Raw genomic sequence first — 17,443 nt, forward strand, 5'->3', positions numbered from 1 at the left:
AGGTGGCAACACAGTTCATGTCATAATTATTCATTCAAATTATATTCAACAGGCAGGTTAAACACCTCTTGTCGTTTTGGGTTGTAATCTGAGTACCATATGCCTTTACTCCAAACCAATACGAACAAACATGAATGGGTTTCCCTTTATTAAAGTATTACCTATCAGATCGATCTCACTCTATCACATCGGCAGTAACATTGTGGCTGAAAGCAACTCAAAACAATGCTGTTTTGTTTAATGAGCGTTTCGTACACAAGATGATATGCTTCATCTGACTAAAAATACGTTTAAAAGCATTTACAAGAGGTCTAGAGCGAGAATCAAACCAAAGAAAGAAAGAACTTCATCTGTTAGTTTTAATCATGGAAAGAAACCCTCGTGACCGAATGCATACCGCATCATTTAACATTTTTTACACTGCAATTTGTGACAGACATTTCTGCCACGTCTGCGGAGAGTTATACAGGGATGCTACACTATGGAAATGAACATCAAATGATCCAAAGCATACTATATGTAAGTGGCTATCCATAACCAAAAGATGTGTCTTGGATCACGCGTTATAGCAGTACATGGGGTAATATATCGCTACGGAAAATGATATCTCACGACCCGAATCAACTCGCATCTATTCAATTGAGTTATAGATCTATTGGGTAGTACACATTGCCATCTGCTGGGGTGCACGCAGAATTACCCATCACGTTAGCACAAGTTGACGTTTTAGTACTGTACATGGAAAATGTCGCGGAGCAAACATGCATGACCACACTCGTACCCATAAATTCTGTGTTACCACGGCGACATTGTCGTTAATCTATATCCTAAAAATTATGAACATTGAATTAAAAGTTACATGCGTGATTTCTCTGTTTATTTTTCTTTAGTGAGTGTCTTTAATGAGTGGATATGGGCATTAACATCGTGAACAAGTTTGTTGGTTACCAATTTATGAAGTTCAGCATCAACTAAGAGGCAGCGCTGCCCCCTCCAATATGGCAAACGCGCTGACGTGTTATTGTACACTGCAAGCGCCTTCGAGGCGTCATCTACGCGGAAATGATTATGTCCGCTGAACGCTTTATTTTGAATGCCATATTTGCGCTATAACCGGAAGTAAATTGGGTACCGGTCGAAAGTGGCGTAAATGGCTGACTCTTTGATCTGACATGAATTGTTAAAAATCCGTTCAACCACAATGTTGCGTTCTATTAAAGCAAGTGTTTATCTTGTTTTTCACTGACTATGATGGATTACCGACCCGTTCTGGAGTTTGCTACATTCACCAGGGTTGCTTCGTTGTTTTTGCAGGTACGATTGGTCTTTTGCAGTCAGGATATTAGATATAATGTATGGCTTTTAATCTAATACGAGTTACGTCATGGAGGTCTACAATAGGAATGGGTGAATTTAAAAATTAATAATAAAATTATAAATTATCAGGTAAAGATTGCGTGGGTTATTCACAGATTAGGTTTTAAAAGGTATGTAAAATTATTCATTTTTAGTGGTAATTCCACCCATCCATTTTCTACTGCCGCTTGTCCTTATTTGTGTCGCAGGGCTACTGGTGCCTATCCCAGCTGTCAATGAGCACTAGTTGGGGGACACCCTGAAATGGTAGCCATCCAATTGCAGGGCACACAGAGATGAACAACCATTTACGTACCCAATCACACCTAAGGGCAATTTTCGAGTGCCTAATTCACCTGCCACGCATGCTTTTGGAATGGAATGGAGAGAAACCACGCAGGCTCAGCGAGAAATGCAAACTCCACACAGAAAAGCTGGAGCGAGGTGGATTTTAACCCGGGTGTGCTAACCACTGCGCCAGTGAGCCACCCTTAGTAGTAATTCTTTTTTAGTAAGTCTAATTTTAGTATTTTTTAACAATTTGCAAGGAATAGGCTGAGCCTTTTTTTTCCCTCTTTTTATTACTCTAAATGTCTATGCTGTTTCACTGTGTAGTTAACAATGTATTTACATATGACTTAAACATCTTCCAACAGGCTCTCTTGAACGCTGCCATTCCTGACCATGACGCTGATGCATTCAGGCCCCCACGGACGGAAGAGCCTCTGTTCTTGGACTCTGCGACGGAGTGGTTATTCGGTGGTCTCAGCAACTGGGACGCCGAGCATTACCTCTTCATCGCTGAGAGAGGATACGTCTACGAGCACAACTTTGCTTTCTTTCCCCTTTTCCCCATCATCTTGCGGGGTTTGGCCGACACGCTGCTGTGGCCCCTGGGCGGCTGGTTGAGCCTGCGAGGCCGTTTGCTGGTGGCCGTCGCTCTTGGCAACAGCACGCTGTTCCTCCTGAGCGTGGTGGCCTTGCTCGCGCTCAGTCGGGCGGTTATGCAGGACAGACGCCTGGCTCTGCTTTCCACCTTGCTCTACTGCATCACGCCAGCCAATGTTTTTATGACAGCCGGCTATGCAGAGAGTCTGTTTGCCGCGCTCACGTTTGGAGGGCTGTTCCTGCTGGAAAAAGGTTTCATCTTGAGAGCCTGCCTGGCGTTCAGCATAGCCACAGCGGCGCGGTCCAACGGACTAGTCAATATAGGTTTTCTTCTCTATCTTCCGTCAATATACGCCATCTCCCAGATCCGTTTATATCGTTCCATCGCAAAAGGCCACAAGAAGATCTTCTACTACATTTGGGTCGTCACCCGGCTCCTGCTCACCTCTCTGCTAGGAGCAGCCGTCATTGCTCTTCCCTTCTGCGCTTTTCAGTACTACGGCTATAGAACTTTTTGTACTCCTACAGCCTCCTTAGAGCGAATCCCGCTGGCTCTTATCTCCTTGGCTGAACAGAAGGGATACCGTATTGCAGATGAAAATAGTCCTCCACCTCTCTGGTGCATGAGACCTCTCCCCCTAATTTATTCCCATATCCAAGACGTGTACTGGAATGTGGGCTTCCTTCGTTACTTTGAACTGAAACAAATACCAAACTTCCTCCTTGCTTTCCCCATGGCAACTTTGGGCGTAATGGCAGCTTATGCTTATTTCCAAGCAAACCCAGAGCTGTGTTTCAGACTCGGACTTTGGGAGACGGGTTGGAAGAAAGGCCTCGACAAACCAATACCAGGATTTTTAAATCCTCGAGTCTTTGTATATGTTGTGCATTCCACTGCTCTCCTGGTGTTTGGAACCTTGTGCATGCATGTGCAGGTAAGAATATAACTACAAAATGGTAAATGGTCCATATCAATATTATATATATTTTTTATTTATACTATAAATTCATGTTAACTCAGAAAAACAAATTGCAACCATATTAGAATCTTGCAAAAACCTTGCATTTCAGGTAACAAATAAAATGAAACAGCATGTTTGTTAAGCCAGTAAAGGTCCTATGCCACGTAGGGGCAAAAGTTGGAGCGTGTCAGCAAAAGTAGAAGCTCTTTAGAGCTCGTCCAATTTTTCTTAAGATGTTCTTAAAGCATTTTAAAAATAGTCTTAATTGTTTTCATGTCCCTTCTTGTACTCCATTTTGCTGCATGTCTCCAAGTAGACCTCAGTGCTACCTGGCATTTTGCTCCACATACTCCTTAGAATGCAGACAATATTAAAATCAGGCTTTTCTGTGTTCTGTAAAAAATAATTGAAAACAAGAAAATATTTTTTAATAATCTGTGAAACTGCAGGTGCAATTGTGTGAAAAATGAACCATGATAAAGAAGGGATTTGCTAAATTACTTTCATTAAAGTTTACCATTGAACATTCTTTCCTTCTTCTATGTTTTCAGGTCCTAACCAGATTTCTGGCCTCCTCGTCACCTGTGCCCTTCTGGATCAGTGCTCACCTGCTACTCCTCAACGAGCCGCTTCTTCACCGAAGAAAAACATCCACCCCGAACGTTCAGCTGAAGACTCCTTCCAGAAACGGATGCAAACACACACCCACAAATCCCATCATTGCATTGATACCACATATCACAATGTGCTCTCCCACCACAAAAAGCATCTTGGGCTATTTTCTGTCTTACTGGGTGCTGGGCTTGGCAATGCATTGTAATCGTCTACCGTGGACTTGATTGAGTATATGGCTGAAGAATGCCATATTAGTTTGTTACTAGGTTAATTACTAGGGATGAGCATTTGACTAAATTGCCTGGAAAAGAGTTAACAATCCATAGATTGTTCTGTTTTTTTTCTTCTTCTTTTTTTAAGCATTTTTAGCAATATGGGGGAGTCTGGCAATGTTCTGAGCATCGTTTCTCTGCTGGTGTTTTTTAACAAGAATGCCATCTCATAATGTATTTCTTTAGGTCTGAAACTAGTTGGTTGTAGGACATTAGTCCGCCCAATTTTGCCTCTGTTGTGTCAAGAATTACTAGTTATCACTTCCACAAAATCTTCTCAATGATCAGTTGAATATCATGCCCATTCATAGTTGTGAGCCATTTTCTTGTTCATCTTAATTAGGCATTCATTTAAGTTACTGTAAGGTGTAGCAGCGACCTGAAATGCACTTGAAACTTGAAAGTATAATTTATTTATCTTTGTTGTACCAGTGGTTGGACTGGAGATAAACAAAAATGCATTCTGTCACTGATGCCACTGATTAAATGTGATGAATATTTGTTTTTATGTTGACTGTACATATTTTTAAAATTCAACTTTCATTTTGAATGTGAATGGAAAATAAGGGCATTAAATTGCATGCTTTCTGTGAAACAATTGTGCTCTATGTGAATTCATCTGCCCATATTTTGAGCACCAACCTAACAAATTATATATATATATATATATATATATATATATATATACATATATATATATATACTGTATATATATATATATATATATATATATATATATGTGTGTGTGTGTGTGTGTGTGTGTGTGTGTGTGTGTGTTGGAGATTGTTAAATGGATATTTTACCTATCAACCCATCACCAAACCTCAGTTTACGAATATCACATGACCAACCCCCCACAAAAAAAACAAAAACAAAAAAAAAACAGGTGCGTTGTGATTGGACATTACCTGAGCCCTGCGCACGCGTTACATCATTTTCGGTCGACAGCAAGTGGCAAAGTTACGTTTTTAAAGGCATTTACAGTATGCAATACAGTGTATGAAAATTAAATTATCAAATTAATTACTGACTAAATAACATTTTTACTTAAATAAATATTGCCTTGATGAAAACAAAAAGCTTAGTGTACTCCATTTAAATAATATTTAGCCAGTTATAAGAAAATTGATCAAATACAGATTTGATTTAGTTAATTTTACCCGAGGTAAAAAAAAACACACACTCAATACAACACAAACACTTTAAACTTTTAATTTGAAACAAAAAAACAACAAAAATGTTACCCCTGTTTACAAATCGTCCGTAACGTCGCTGCGTCGTGACGTCATTGTCGACGGAAAGAGAAAAGGATGTATTGCATTGCAGCATCAAGCTGGACGCGAAGCTCGTCGGCTAGTCGGAATTGTTAAAAAATAATTCATACGTTGTTGTGGTTTATCTTACGGAGATGGCAACAAGCCCTAGGTCGACTAGGAAGCGGTTTTATGTCGGAGAAGTCAATTACGAAGACGAATGTCTTTGCAGGTCCGCTAGCTAATGTTAGCATTGAGGATGAGAAACGTCGTCGGGGGATGCTAACCCCAATAGCCCCCTTTTGCAATGACTGAGCTCGTTTTCTTTTAAAACCCCGACTGACAAGATATCGTAGCCGGTGTCTATCTACCTCCGAACAGCGGCGGTTCTGCTTACATGATGAGAAACTGTGAGTATCAGCAAATCGACCCGCTGGCTTTGTCGGTGGCACCCGCTTCAGCTCAGAACCACACCGACAAGAAAGCGGAGCGGCTGCGGAGAAAATGGGAAGTGTTCCCGGGGAAGAACCGATTTTTCTGTGACGGACGTGTCATCGTGGCCAGACAGAGCGGCGTCCTCCCTCTGACACTGGGGCTTATTGTTGTCACCTGTGGCCTTTTCTTTGCGTTCGAGTAAGTGCTAAAGCATTGTGTGTTGTATTGACAATCACTGAACTTGTGTACACGTGTCACTGCAAAATGTTTCGTCATTAGCAAACCTATTTGGTTGCGATAAACATGCACACGCTTTCTTTTTCTAGTTGCCCATTTCTTGTGAAGCATCTGACAGTCTTCATCCCGGTGATCGGCGGGGTGCTTTTCGTGTTTGTGGTCCTCTCCCTATTGAGAACCAGCTTCACAGACCCAGGCATCCTACCCAGGGCCACCTTAGATGAAGCTGCAGACATAGAGAAGCAAATAGGTAAGGCATACTCATTACACAGACAGATGGGGGCGAAACAGCTTTGCCATATGGGGACATCTGTGAGGGACTACAGTACACTCCCAAACCTAAGTAGCTTACTTAAGCGTCATTATTGGAAAGGCAAAGCAGCTGCACATTTGTTCCTGACTAACTTGTGCACGAAAAACATTTGTTCTTTTCTAAGATACCTCAGGATCCTCATCCTATCGCCCCCCTCCACGAACCAAGGAGATCCTCATCAACCAGCAGGTGGTCAAACTCAAGTACTGCTTTACGTGTAAAATGTTTCGTCCACCTCGGACCTCACACTGCAGCCTTTGTGACAACTGTGTGGGTAAGAATATGGTCATAAGTTGCAAATGTTTCCACCCCCACTTGACACTATTTTAGCAAAAGACTGGATCATTTGGAAGCACTCATATTAAGGTCCACTTACTTGAAAAAAAAGGGGAATTCATGAGACTATGAAAATGTACAGAAAGAGGGAAATGCAGGTGATATTTCTATTTATTCTGTAACAGGCAACATGAACATTTTAGGTCAAATCAGATAGTTTAAATCTAAATACATTGAATTAAACATGTACAGTTTCTTGAGTTTAGCAGTTGACTGGCAGCCAGTCAAAGTTGTACCCTGCTTGCTAAATAAAAAAAGGCTCAGGCTCACCCACGAAAATCTTTATTTACTTTAATTTTTTGTTATTTTTTTTTTTTTAAGGATCCCTACGAGGCCCCGATTACACACATTTCATTACAACAATCATCCATTGCATTTTCATCCATCAATTTTCTACCACTTTATTCTGGAGTCGGGTCGCAGGTTAAACAAAACAATCAAAACCTTTACAAAAAAACAAAACAAGCACATTCATCAGAAAGCATGGCGTTCATGATTAAATACTTGGAATGAGTAAAGAAAAACACGGTATCTCCATGGGTCTCGGACAAGGCAGATTATTGCATTTGAATGGTGCAAATTACTCACGATTTTTTTCAAACGTCAGTACTGGCATTTGGAATGTTAAGGGAGTAACTGAATAGCTTAAAATGGATTTGTTAACTAAGCAGACCGATTATGAATAGAGGTCTTGTGCAGTTGTCATAAACCTAACAAATCTAATAGCAGTATGATAAACTATCTACTTATTTGAATTTTGAGTTCAGGGAATGCATATTAATAATGTCTGCAGAAACTTGTTACATCTGTTTCCTATTCTGCGGCAAAAGAAAAACAACAAAAAAGCACTTAAAAAAAGATGTTCGTGTAGATGCTTACTTGTTGCGAAACAAATAAAACCACATTTGTTTAAATATGAATATTGATTGTAAACTCGTGTTTGGCACTTATTCTGACCTTGGTGCAACTTTTACTATTTCCAAATGATTCCAGTTCAACTTTTCACGGAAATTTACTGTTGTCTTTCCAGTATTCAGCGGTGGTTCTCAAACGTTTTCAGTGATGTACCTCTTGTGATACATTTGTTGAGCCAAGTACGCCCTTAACCAGCGCAACGCATCTTTGGATTAAAAAAAAAAAAAAAAAAGACTACGTAAAACAGTGGTGTGCCATCCATGTCTAATTTAATACATTTAGGAACTATATTTGCACGAGTATTTCTAGGATTTTTTTTCAGCAACCCCAGAAGATAGATGGCATAGCAACGGTTTAATTTGAGGCTTGTCTGCCAATTAAACAAAATGCATACAGCATTTAGCAAAGGAGTCACTACAACACAATTCAACATCAAGATGCTTCATGTTCCAATTAATTTGCTCTTACTTTGAAAATGCAATTGCAATGTTCATGCCAGGGCATAAAAAAGTGTTACATTAGATTTGCTGATACCAGCAGAGACCATGTTAAAATTTGACATACCTCCTCAAGTGCCTTCACTTACCCTCACAGGTAATCATACCCCCATTTGAGTCGTGTTGATGTACAAAACAATTTATTACGAAATCCCCTTGCATTCCTAGTCATGCCTAAACATACGATCAAGCTGTTATAAAGTGAAAATGCTTTCATTGCCGCTTTGTGTGTTCTATTTTCAGAGAGGTTTGATCATCACTGCCCATGGGTGGGAAACTGTGTGGGCAAGCGCAATTATCGCTTTTTTTACAGTTTCATCATCTCCCTGTCTTTTTTGACATCTTTTATATTTGGCTGCGTCATAGCACACATTACCTTGCGTAAGTTCATCACACTCAAGCTCCCATTGAGATAACCAATATCATCCTTGTACAATACCCCGCTGTCTTTTGTGTGCAGGTTCTCAATCGGGTAAAAGCCTCATCCAAGCCATCCAGGAGAGCCCTGCCAGATATCCTTTTTTCCCCCTTATTTTTTCCTTTGGCCTAATTGTATTCTTTTGAAAATGCATGCGATGTTGGTTTAATTGTGGCAAGAATAACGGAGGCTGTCAAGACATTCGCCAGTCTAAGCCAGGGCTTAATAGGATCAGTGTTAGCACACAGCAAGGCAGATGGCTTTCAAGCAAGAGGATCGCCTCGTGCCACTGACGTCATACATTGCACTTTTGTTATTTTTGGAAAACTATTTTGACTTTGTGTGAGCGCATGACACTTAAATGCTCCAAATCCCCTATAGTGGTATTCAACACCACAACAATAGCAGCTATGATGACAGGCAGAAATACATATTTACCCTGCTGTGGGTAATACTTAACACATTTTTTTTCTTAGTGGAAACCTCAAAAGGAGATTTTTTTTGGTTGCACTCCAAAATAGGCACACTTGCATTGTCCAATGAGAATTATTAGAAAAGCTGTGTTCTAAATGTAGCATTTACAAATGTAATAATTCTCAGCGAGGCAAGAGTTTGTTGATAGCTGTCAAACTATTCCTTGACTTTGGTTTTGTACTGTGGTGGAGCTGGTCATTTGTTTCTTCTCCATCTGGTCTATTCTGGGCCTCTCAGGCTTCCATACCTACCTAGTATCCTCCAACCTTACTACAAATGAGGACGTAAGTAAACCTTACACCACACATAGGACAATTCAATTCTCTATCCCTTTTTTAAACACTCAGTTACAATAACTGCATCCTTCGTTGTTCACTTTCTAGATTAAGGGCTCCTGGTCAAGTAAAAGGGGTGCAGAGGAGTCTGGGAACCCATACACGTATAACAGTATCCTAGCCAACTGCTGTGTGACATTATGTGGCCCCATGCCCCCAAGGTGTGTAACATTTTAACACATAAGTTAACATGGCAAAAATGAACAATCAATCCAGTCCAGTAAATGTAGCTCAGTTTCTCAAAGGTGATATCTTGTGATATGGATTGCAGATTCATTGAAACTGAAACTACAATGGCATAGGCCACTTGATTGTACTTGCTGTAATTACCATGCTTCACCTGCCTTAAAACAGGCTGTACTTCATATTATTCATTCAACAATTCTCTTTCTTTGTTTTATAGTCATGCTTGCCTCATACAAACGACAGCACCTTTTGCATCAATGCGTGCACTTTTTATTTATATAATTAGTACACACTGTACCTTTTTCATTTATTTCTGCACTCTGCATCTTTTCAGGGAGAAAAGTATTTTAAGCCTTTCTGTATGTCTGGCACAAACTAAGCTTTCTAAAATACAAATAAAAAAGCAGCTCTGCCGGTTGCAGCCCGGTAATGCATTTTCTCAATTAATTTACAATAAATTGAATCCAAATAATTGATTATGCCCTTTCCTATTTTTTAATGTAAACATTGCGATTGCAGTTTAATACGCCACTGTTTATTTATTTATTTTCTCACAAACAATTAACTCATTCACTCCCATTGATTGATGTGAACATTAATGTTCATTTTTTTAGTGGACTGGTAGTAAATAAGTTTACAAATTCACCCTCCCTTTCAAATATATAACTCAGAACAGTGCCGGTGAATGAGTTAATGCGATCTTGAATTTCAATCAAAGTGTCAAAATTCCAATCTCCAATCCAAAAATACTTATCTGTATTGTATTTTTCAAACGGTATCTGAAAGTGGCCGGCACTGAATAAACTAATCTCAAATTAATTAATTTCATTAATATGAATATATTTCAACAAACGATATCAAATGTAATCCTATCGAATGCAGTGTAAACATATACTAAATTGAAATACAGTTAGAAATCAAACTAAAGTTAAGATTACTACAATAAAGCAAAAAAATAAATAAATAATGGCCTCACCACTTCAACATAGCCTACTTTTCCCATTTCATGAAACATGAGACTGCGCTTCTTAAACACTGAATTTATAATGTACATCAATAGATAAATATCATATCCAAATAGAACAAAAAATACAGAGTTCCAATTAATAACTTCACATGTACTCAAGTGTGAAAAAAGTAATATCATACCTGCTTATATGATGTAACATGTTTCGATTTCAAAAACTGCTTTAGAGCCAACCGGCATGACAAGCAGCAGTAGCGCTGTATCAATTACAAGAGAAGGAGCATCAGTTTGTCTTTTTTCAGACAGTTCTTAAATCTGATGCCGCAACACAGTGCCACATAAAGACAAATTTATTCTCTTAGTATGTGACCGCTGACAATCAAGGTGCATCCATTTTATAATTTGTTCCGTTTGTTCGATACTTGCCTCAAAGTCCCATGAGACTGGAAACTCCCTGAAAATGAGTCACATTTATTCTGGTATTTCAGTGTTGACATATCAGTTGGATATAAATGAAATTGCGGCTTTTGCAAGTTGCAACTCACGCTAAATCAAACCATGATTATCTTGTTAAAGCAATCTATCATTCATCTCTAATTCTGTGTCACAATCACGACACACTGTTGTGGGGTTTTTTAGACCTGTTGAACTTGTTGATTCCAAAAATGACACAGGGCTGCCATCATCTATTGTTTCGTACAGTCTGATTGATAGGAGAGGCTTCCTGCCACCTGAAGAGTCCATCCCTACTGTGCATGCCTCAGAGATTGAGCTGCCTTCCTTTGCGGCCAAGAATGACGCGAACATGGTATGTTTGATCTCACTTTGGTTTCCCCTGTACTCCCAGCCCCTTGTTTTTTGTTATTATTATTATTTTTTTTAAAGAATGTCCCCCTTCTACTCTTCTTTGTACAGTATGGAGTTGTTCAAGTTTCTCGTTAGCCACTTTCAGTCCAAAAATCCCAGGAACTCTTAAGTTCCTGGTAGGAGAAATTCCTGGTCCGAGGTTATTGAGTGTAGCCCATGAATTTGCATTCTCACTTTGTGACAGTGGCCAAGGAACTTTATTAAAATCAGGCTAAACGTGAAGCACAAGTGGCGCTAACCAAAAAAGCTGAATGAAAAATAAGCAGGATGATGAACAAAAGAAGCATTGTGATTTGTTGTAAAACAAATCAACAAATTTGTTTTTGAAAACAAACAATGAATGGAGCCAAATAAGCTTTTTCTTTATTTATATTCAGCTTTGTTAGGAAGATCCTAATAAATTGATATTCGTCTTCAGAGCTGCGCTATCTAGCAACAAAGTTACGGTTGCTGGTGGAGCAAGCACTTTAGTCTTTACAGCGAGTGCTTTTTAACAGGAAGCCTGGTAAAAATACAGGGACTGTGAAGTCGAGTCGGGAACGTTAATTTATAAAGCACATTTAGAAGGACCATGGTCATTTAAACTGCTGTACAATAAAATAACGTAGATAAAAACGTAAAACACATAAAACAAGTGAACAAGCTAATACTCAGACAGCTCTGCAACGAAGGTGTCAGCTTTCAAGGCGTATTAAAAGCAAGCGAGAAGAAGTAGGTTTTCAAGAGGCATTTAAAAGCAACGAGGGTCTGGGCAGATCTAACAGACAGAGGCAGACCATTCCAGAACCTTGGAGTGGCTGCTGCAAAGGCTTGGTTGCCACGAGTCTTTAGCCTGGTCTCAATCGGAGCCAGCAGCATCTGGTCTACAGACCGGAGGGCTGGAACTGGGGTGTGGTAATGCAGGAGTTCAGCTAAGTAAAAGGGGGCCATTCCATCTAGGGCTTGAAATGTGATCAATAATATTTGAAAGTTTATCCTGAAGGGAATGGGTAACCAGTGCAGGGAGGCCAGCACTGGAGTGATGTGCCTGTGTGTATCTTGGTGCGAGTGAGAAGATGAGCAGCTGCATTTTGAACCATCTGAAGCCATTCAATGGAGGACTGGTTGAGGCCACCGAGCAGGGAGTTACACTAATCTAGCCTTGATGAAATGAAGCAGTGAAATAGACGCTCCAAATCTGCTCTTGCAAGTTAGATTTTAGTTTTAGCAAGTAGCCTCAACTGGAAGAAACTGGTTTTGACAACCCTTATATTTTGACTCCACGTCGCAATACTGCTCAACGAAGGCGGGCGTCTCGTCAGCTACTCGCCTGTTCTTGTTGAAACAAATTTCTACCCCCTCGATGGTCCCGGGTAGGTAGACGAAGACCCTAGTATGGAAGATGTTCTCAGGCAGACCTTGGTGGAACTGTTTCAGACCCGGAACGTTTTGTGTGAGAACGCAGGCGGGTTACTCAAACTATTAGAGTTAACCAGAAATATCCTTATTTGGTTCCTGTGGCTTGAAAGAATCTATTGGTTACTGCAATCTGATGGAACTTGAAATATGTAAACATAAAATCAAAATGAATGAATAATTCCAGCTCTAATCTAATGAAGGCACATACTTAATATATACATAACAGAAGGATTGAGATCTTATGTGCTATCTTGGTCCTTTTTGGCTCTTCTGATGATGCGGAAGAATGCCATACACTGACCATTTAATATAGCACACTCGGGTTAAAGCTCATGAATGAGTAAACTAAAATGCTTTGTCCTTGTAGGAAATCATTTGTATTGGAATCAGTGACTAAACAGACTTGCAAACGTCTTAAAATAATTGTTCATAGTAATAGATTCGTTGGTTTGTTGTTGTGCCAATCTTGAACTTGCAGAATTTGCGCCTAAAAGCGGAAGTCCATTCACCAGCCAGGAACATGTTGAAACATGTTTGATCTGCTAGTTGAGCTTGTTCAACTACATCACAGTCAGGTTGTTTTCGGTCACAAAACATGTGTTTCGGTGTTTGGTGTTTGACTTAGGTTGTGGTTGACGCTTTAGGGAGGCTACATTTTGAGGAGTCTAACTTCTTTCAAATAATTTGCATGTAACGTACACAATATTTCAGCATTTTTTGGTCACTGTTGTACATGAATTAACTAAACACAGAACATTTCAACATAACTTTAGAAAAGTGGTATTCTTTTTTAAAGGTTATTTTTGTATTTTGGCAAATTGGGGTCTGTTTTAAGCCTTTCCCTACCGACTTCCTTTTTTGGGGGGGGGCGGGGGGGCATATATTACTTGTTTATAGTTCTAGAATACTTAAAAAAAATATAGTTTCTAAAGTCCTACTTCCATTTCCACCAAGAAATTCCACTGGGACTGTATATCCCAATGACCATGATACTTTTACAAAAGTGAAAGAGAAAAATGAAAAGTGCGAGAGAAGTCAAAATGCCTGCAATACAAAGAAATACAGTGTAATCTATGGTAACGCACGTATATAGCACATATTATCAGTATATTTCTGCTGTACAAGATTGTTAATTCACGAGATATTGTACAACGCAACCTGCCTTGTTGACATTCGGCGCAGCACCGGCTTGTTGTGTGTGGAAAGTTGATAAATGGCACTAGAATCTGTAGGTAGGTGTGTAATAAACTGCTGGGATGTCTTTTCATGTTATCGCTACGATTCCTATACCTACTGCGATTTTTTTTTTTTTTTTGTGAAAAGCTGTGGATCGCATTGGCCCAACAAGAGTGAAAGGGTTAAATGTTTATATATATATATATATATATATATATATATATATATATATATATATATATATAATGTTTTTTGTTTTTTTTTTTCCCCTGCGAAAAAATGGCATCAGCCTAAGAAATCCATATTGTCTAGGCCCTAGACACAAGACACATTCCTCGGCTTGTCACGTTAACAAATTTATTGCATTGTATGCAGTCCTTTTGTACATGATACGATGTGATGGTGCGGTTGGATTGCTTCTCTGTGGCAGTGCTTGATGCAGACCTAAGCCCCCTCCCGTCCCTAATACCTTGTCATCAAAAGAAGGAAAAATGTTGTAATTGTGAAAAAGCACTTTGTCGAAAAACGGAAAACTACTATAACAAAGCAATAACAAGTCCATATTTTCCTGTCTTGCTACTCTTGTTATATTCTCCCAATCTGCCACACATTATGTATGGACCCTTTCAATGCTCACTGTTGTGCTATATCCATTCCACCCGCCAGGAGGAGACCTGTCAGGATTTTTCTTTGTCCTGCACAGCCTGAAAAACAGTGCAGCCTGTATTAGGTGGATGGTAAGCAAAGGGTCAATCACATCTCAATCACCTGTCTACCTTCCATGACGTGCTGCAGTTTGTTTTTTGTAAATCATGTTTGGTCCAATTTTGTGACTGCTTTGCCTTGACGTTGGGTTTATTCACTAATGTTGAGTGTGCATGCTTCTCTGCAATTTCTCCTTCAAATTTGTGTTCACTCACCTATGTTAGAGCTTGATGGTGGTCACATTTCATGTGCTGACACGATGTTCTGCCCTCTTTGGATTTGAATCATACACCGTCTTATTCATGCACGGTGATGTAAGCAAACACATACTGTACTTGTTTCCCATTCCCCTCGCCGCCAGAGGAGTTAGGAAGCTTCACATCCATCCTCAGCTTGTTCCGTATGGTTGCCTTCTGCGTGCACTGTCTGCATTTAACCTTCCTCTGTGCGTCTCAACAGACTGCCTTCAAAATTCTGGATGCCATCCAAGCTAACTGACCGAGAAGAGTGTACTTTTTGTCTGCTCTTGACGTTTGCTTTCTCTTCCTCTTCACATAGTGCACACAAAGCACCAAAGACGTGCTCGAGAGGATGCTCCACTCCTCCGCCTTTTACGGTCTCTGCCTTCCCGGCACCCCAAAGACCACCCCTCTGGGCCTGGAGGTTACCAGTGCCCCAGGGCAACCCCCAGAGACATCGCCCGCGGCGAGGTGCTCGCACCAGCCCGCAGCCACCCCGTGCGCTCCCTTCTCCAGGAGTAGCACGAGCGACTCGATGCACACCATCAACCCGGCGTTCCGTTTGGCGTCTCCTTCGCCTTCCATCGGTCGAGCCACGCTGGTTCTCGGCGAGGCGCCCGACGTCAAGTTTATCACCTTACCTTGAGCGTATCCAACATGTAGGTCTCACACTTGAGCGTTGACTTCTAGCACCCCTGGACATTTATCATCTGTTTTTATTCATAACAGCACATGCCTACATACCATTTACAGTTCCGAACCACAAGCCATAGAGCCAGGTCAGCCGCAGTGTTTAATTTCCTGCACACATCTTATGCAAACGGCTCAGAAATTCTTGCGGGAGTTGATGGATGGAGCAGCAATTCATTTCAGGAATGACTTTAGGGAAATCACGTAATTGTGATTTTTATGTCTTATTATTATTATTATTATTGTTATTATTTTTAATGTTTTGTTTTTAACTTTTGATCAGGAGTTTCCAAACTTGGAAAACAGATCTGTTAAACCTGGCGACGTGGCATGGCCATGACATGACGTAAGCTAAAAACTTTAATATACATCCCTTTATTTTCAAAAACAGGATGTAATTTCAAATTCGTAGTCAAATAACTTAAATAAACCAAGATCCAGATGCTATTTTCTTGTAACATGTCAGAAAAAGGGCAAAAATGTTTATATTGTTCTCCCAAAGTAAATGCAAATGTTTGAGATTGATTCAACAAGAATATAAAAGAATATATACTAGTGAAAGATTGAAATTCCAGGGATTTGAACAATTTTAAATTAAACAAGGTGTCAAACTGAATAATCTGTTATTAAACATCATTATTGATTAAATTCATAGTTGATTAGTAGTCGATTATTCTATGTAGTTATACTGGTCATAATTAATCATAAAAGTTGGCTTTCTCCCTCATTCCAAAGACATGCATGCTAGGTTAATTCAGAACTTGTCCATAGGTGTGAATCATGACTGTATTAGTACCGGTAGTTGTTTTATGTGCCCTCTGCTGGACTGGCAACCAGTCTGTTGTGTATTTTGCCTGCTAGGACAGGCTCTTAACTGCGACCCGAGGATAAGAAGCTACGAAAATGGATGAGTTTAAGGGTTTCAATGGACCAAAGACAGAATAGCACACCACTATACATTGGCCTGATTCTTTTTATTTATTTATTTTTTTTCTTGTGAGTCCCATAGTTCTACTCAAAGCCAGTGTCCAGTTTGCCACCCAGTTTTAGAACCCCTGATTTTTGTGGACAGCTAAAATTCTGAATAAGAAAGCAAGATGTTTTTTAACAATCTGTATAATTTTCCTTTGTCATCGGTTCTTCCAGTTACATGCCTTTATGGAATTTGATTTAAGAACAAGGTCATTGTTTTTGGAAGTACTCCTGTTATTTACATTTAAATAAACGATAACCATACTGCGTACTGCTGGCCCCAAGAGGGAAATGTTTAAAAATGAGTCTGTTTCCTTTCCCTCGAAGCTAGTAGACAGCATGAAAACTGACGTACGTGTTTGCAGTGAAAGGTTTCGATCGTTTTAAATACCAGCTATGTTTGGAATGTGGTTGAGATCGCATCACCCAGCCTTTCTGTGTGGAGTTTGCATGTTCTGTTCCTGCACTTCTGTGGCATTTATCTATTTCTCCCACATAAATGTTAAATATCTTCACTGAAGACTCAAAAATGTCCAGAGCTGTGTCAGTGAGCATCTGTCAAAATGTGACCAGCCATTTGCTAGCAACCAGTTAAAGGTGTACCCTGGTTCTCGCCAAATCTCCCTGGAAAACGCTACAGTTGGGCGAACTTTAGTTTTCACCACTAGGGGCCAGAATATGCACAAGGTTGGTGCCGTCTGCCTCGACAGCACTTCTTTAGTAATAATAGTACAAGTAGACCAAAAGGCCTTTTGATGTTCTGTTTTTTTTTTTTATGCGTTAAAACGGCACATAGATTTTGAACCAAGTCTGACTGAAGTGACAGTGGAGCTGTAAAAGTTGTTAATAAAACAATCACTTTGTTGACTTGTGTTGCTCCTCTTTGTACCGCTCCCCTCCCCAGAATGACTTTTCCAATTGCGGTGACAGTAAATCA

At 39.9% G+C, this 17,443-nt stretch overlaps 2 protein-coding genes across 2 annotated transcripts; both read left to right on the plus strand.

Annotated features, from left to right (window-relative positions):
* Positions 1-1,124: 1,124 nt before the first annotated feature.
* Positions 1,125-4,685, plus strand: LOC148425467 (GPI alpha-1,6-mannosyltransferase 2-like). Its single transcript, XM_088409437.1, has 3 exons — positions 1,125-1,314; positions 2,013-3,179; positions 3,758-4,685. The coding sequence occupies exons 1-3, from the start codon at positions 1,249-1,251 to the stop codon at positions 4,043-4,045; spliced, it is 1,521 nt and encodes a 506-aa protein (XP_088265563.1). The 5' UTR covers positions 1,125-1,248; the 3' UTR covers positions 4,046-4,685.
* Positions 4,686-5,405: 720 nt separating this feature from the next.
* Positions 5,406-17,373, plus strand: LOC148425468 (palmitoyltransferase ZDHHC18-A-like). The gene is made up of 9 exons (XM_088411658.1): positions 5,406-5,979; positions 6,108-6,268; positions 6,456-6,605; positions 8,323-8,460; positions 8,540-8,591; positions 9,153-9,255; positions 9,355-9,467; positions 11,162-11,267; positions 15,164-17,373. The coding sequence occupies exons 1-9, from the start codon at positions 5,744-5,746 to the stop codon at positions 15,488-15,490; spliced, it is 1,386 nt and encodes a 461-aa protein (XP_088267784.1). The 5' UTR covers positions 5,406-5,743; the 3' UTR covers positions 15,491-17,373.
* Positions 17,374-17,443: the final 70 nt, after the last annotated feature.

The sequence above is a fragment of the Hippichthys cyanospilos genome, chromosome 3 (assembly GCF_059441005.1).
Source record: "Hippichthys cyanospilos isolate Australia breed blue-spotted pipefish chromosome 3, RoL_Hcya_1.0, whole genome shotgun sequence".
In the NCBI taxonomy this organism is placed as follows: domain Eukaryota; kingdom Metazoa; phylum Chordata; class Actinopteri; order Syngnathiformes; family Syngnathidae; genus Hippichthys; species Hippichthys cyanospilos.

What these genes read in the sequence shown, in the direction of transcription:
- LOC148425467 (XM_088409437.1), top strand. Translation starts at nt 1,249, where the DNA reads ATGATGGATTACCGACCCGTTCTGGAGTTTGCTACATTCACCAGGGTT. An exon ending in TTGCTTCGTTGTTTTTGCAG is followed by an intron (nt 1,315 to 2,012) that starts GTACGATTGGTC and finishes ATCTTCCAACAG; the next exon opens with GCTCTCTTGAACGCTGCCAT. An exon ending in CCTTGTGCATGCATGTGCAG is followed by an intron (nt 3,180 to 3,757) that starts GTAAGAATATAA and finishes CTATGTTTTCAG; the next exon opens with GTCCTAACCAGATTTCTGGC.
- LOC148425468 (XM_088411658.1), top strand. Translation starts at nt 5,744, where the DNA reads ATGATGAGAAACTGTGAGTATCAGCAAATCGACCCGCTGGCTTTGTCG. An exon ending in AGACATAGAGAAGCAAATAG is followed by an intron (nt 6,269 to 6,455) that starts GTAAGGCATACT and finishes TTCTTTTCTAAG; the next exon opens with ATACCTCAGGATCCTCATCC. An exon ending in ACCTTACTACAAATGAGGAC is followed by an intron (nt 9,256 to 9,354) that starts GTAAGTAAACCT and finishes TTCACTTTCTAG; the next exon opens with ATTAAGGGCTCCTGGTCAAG.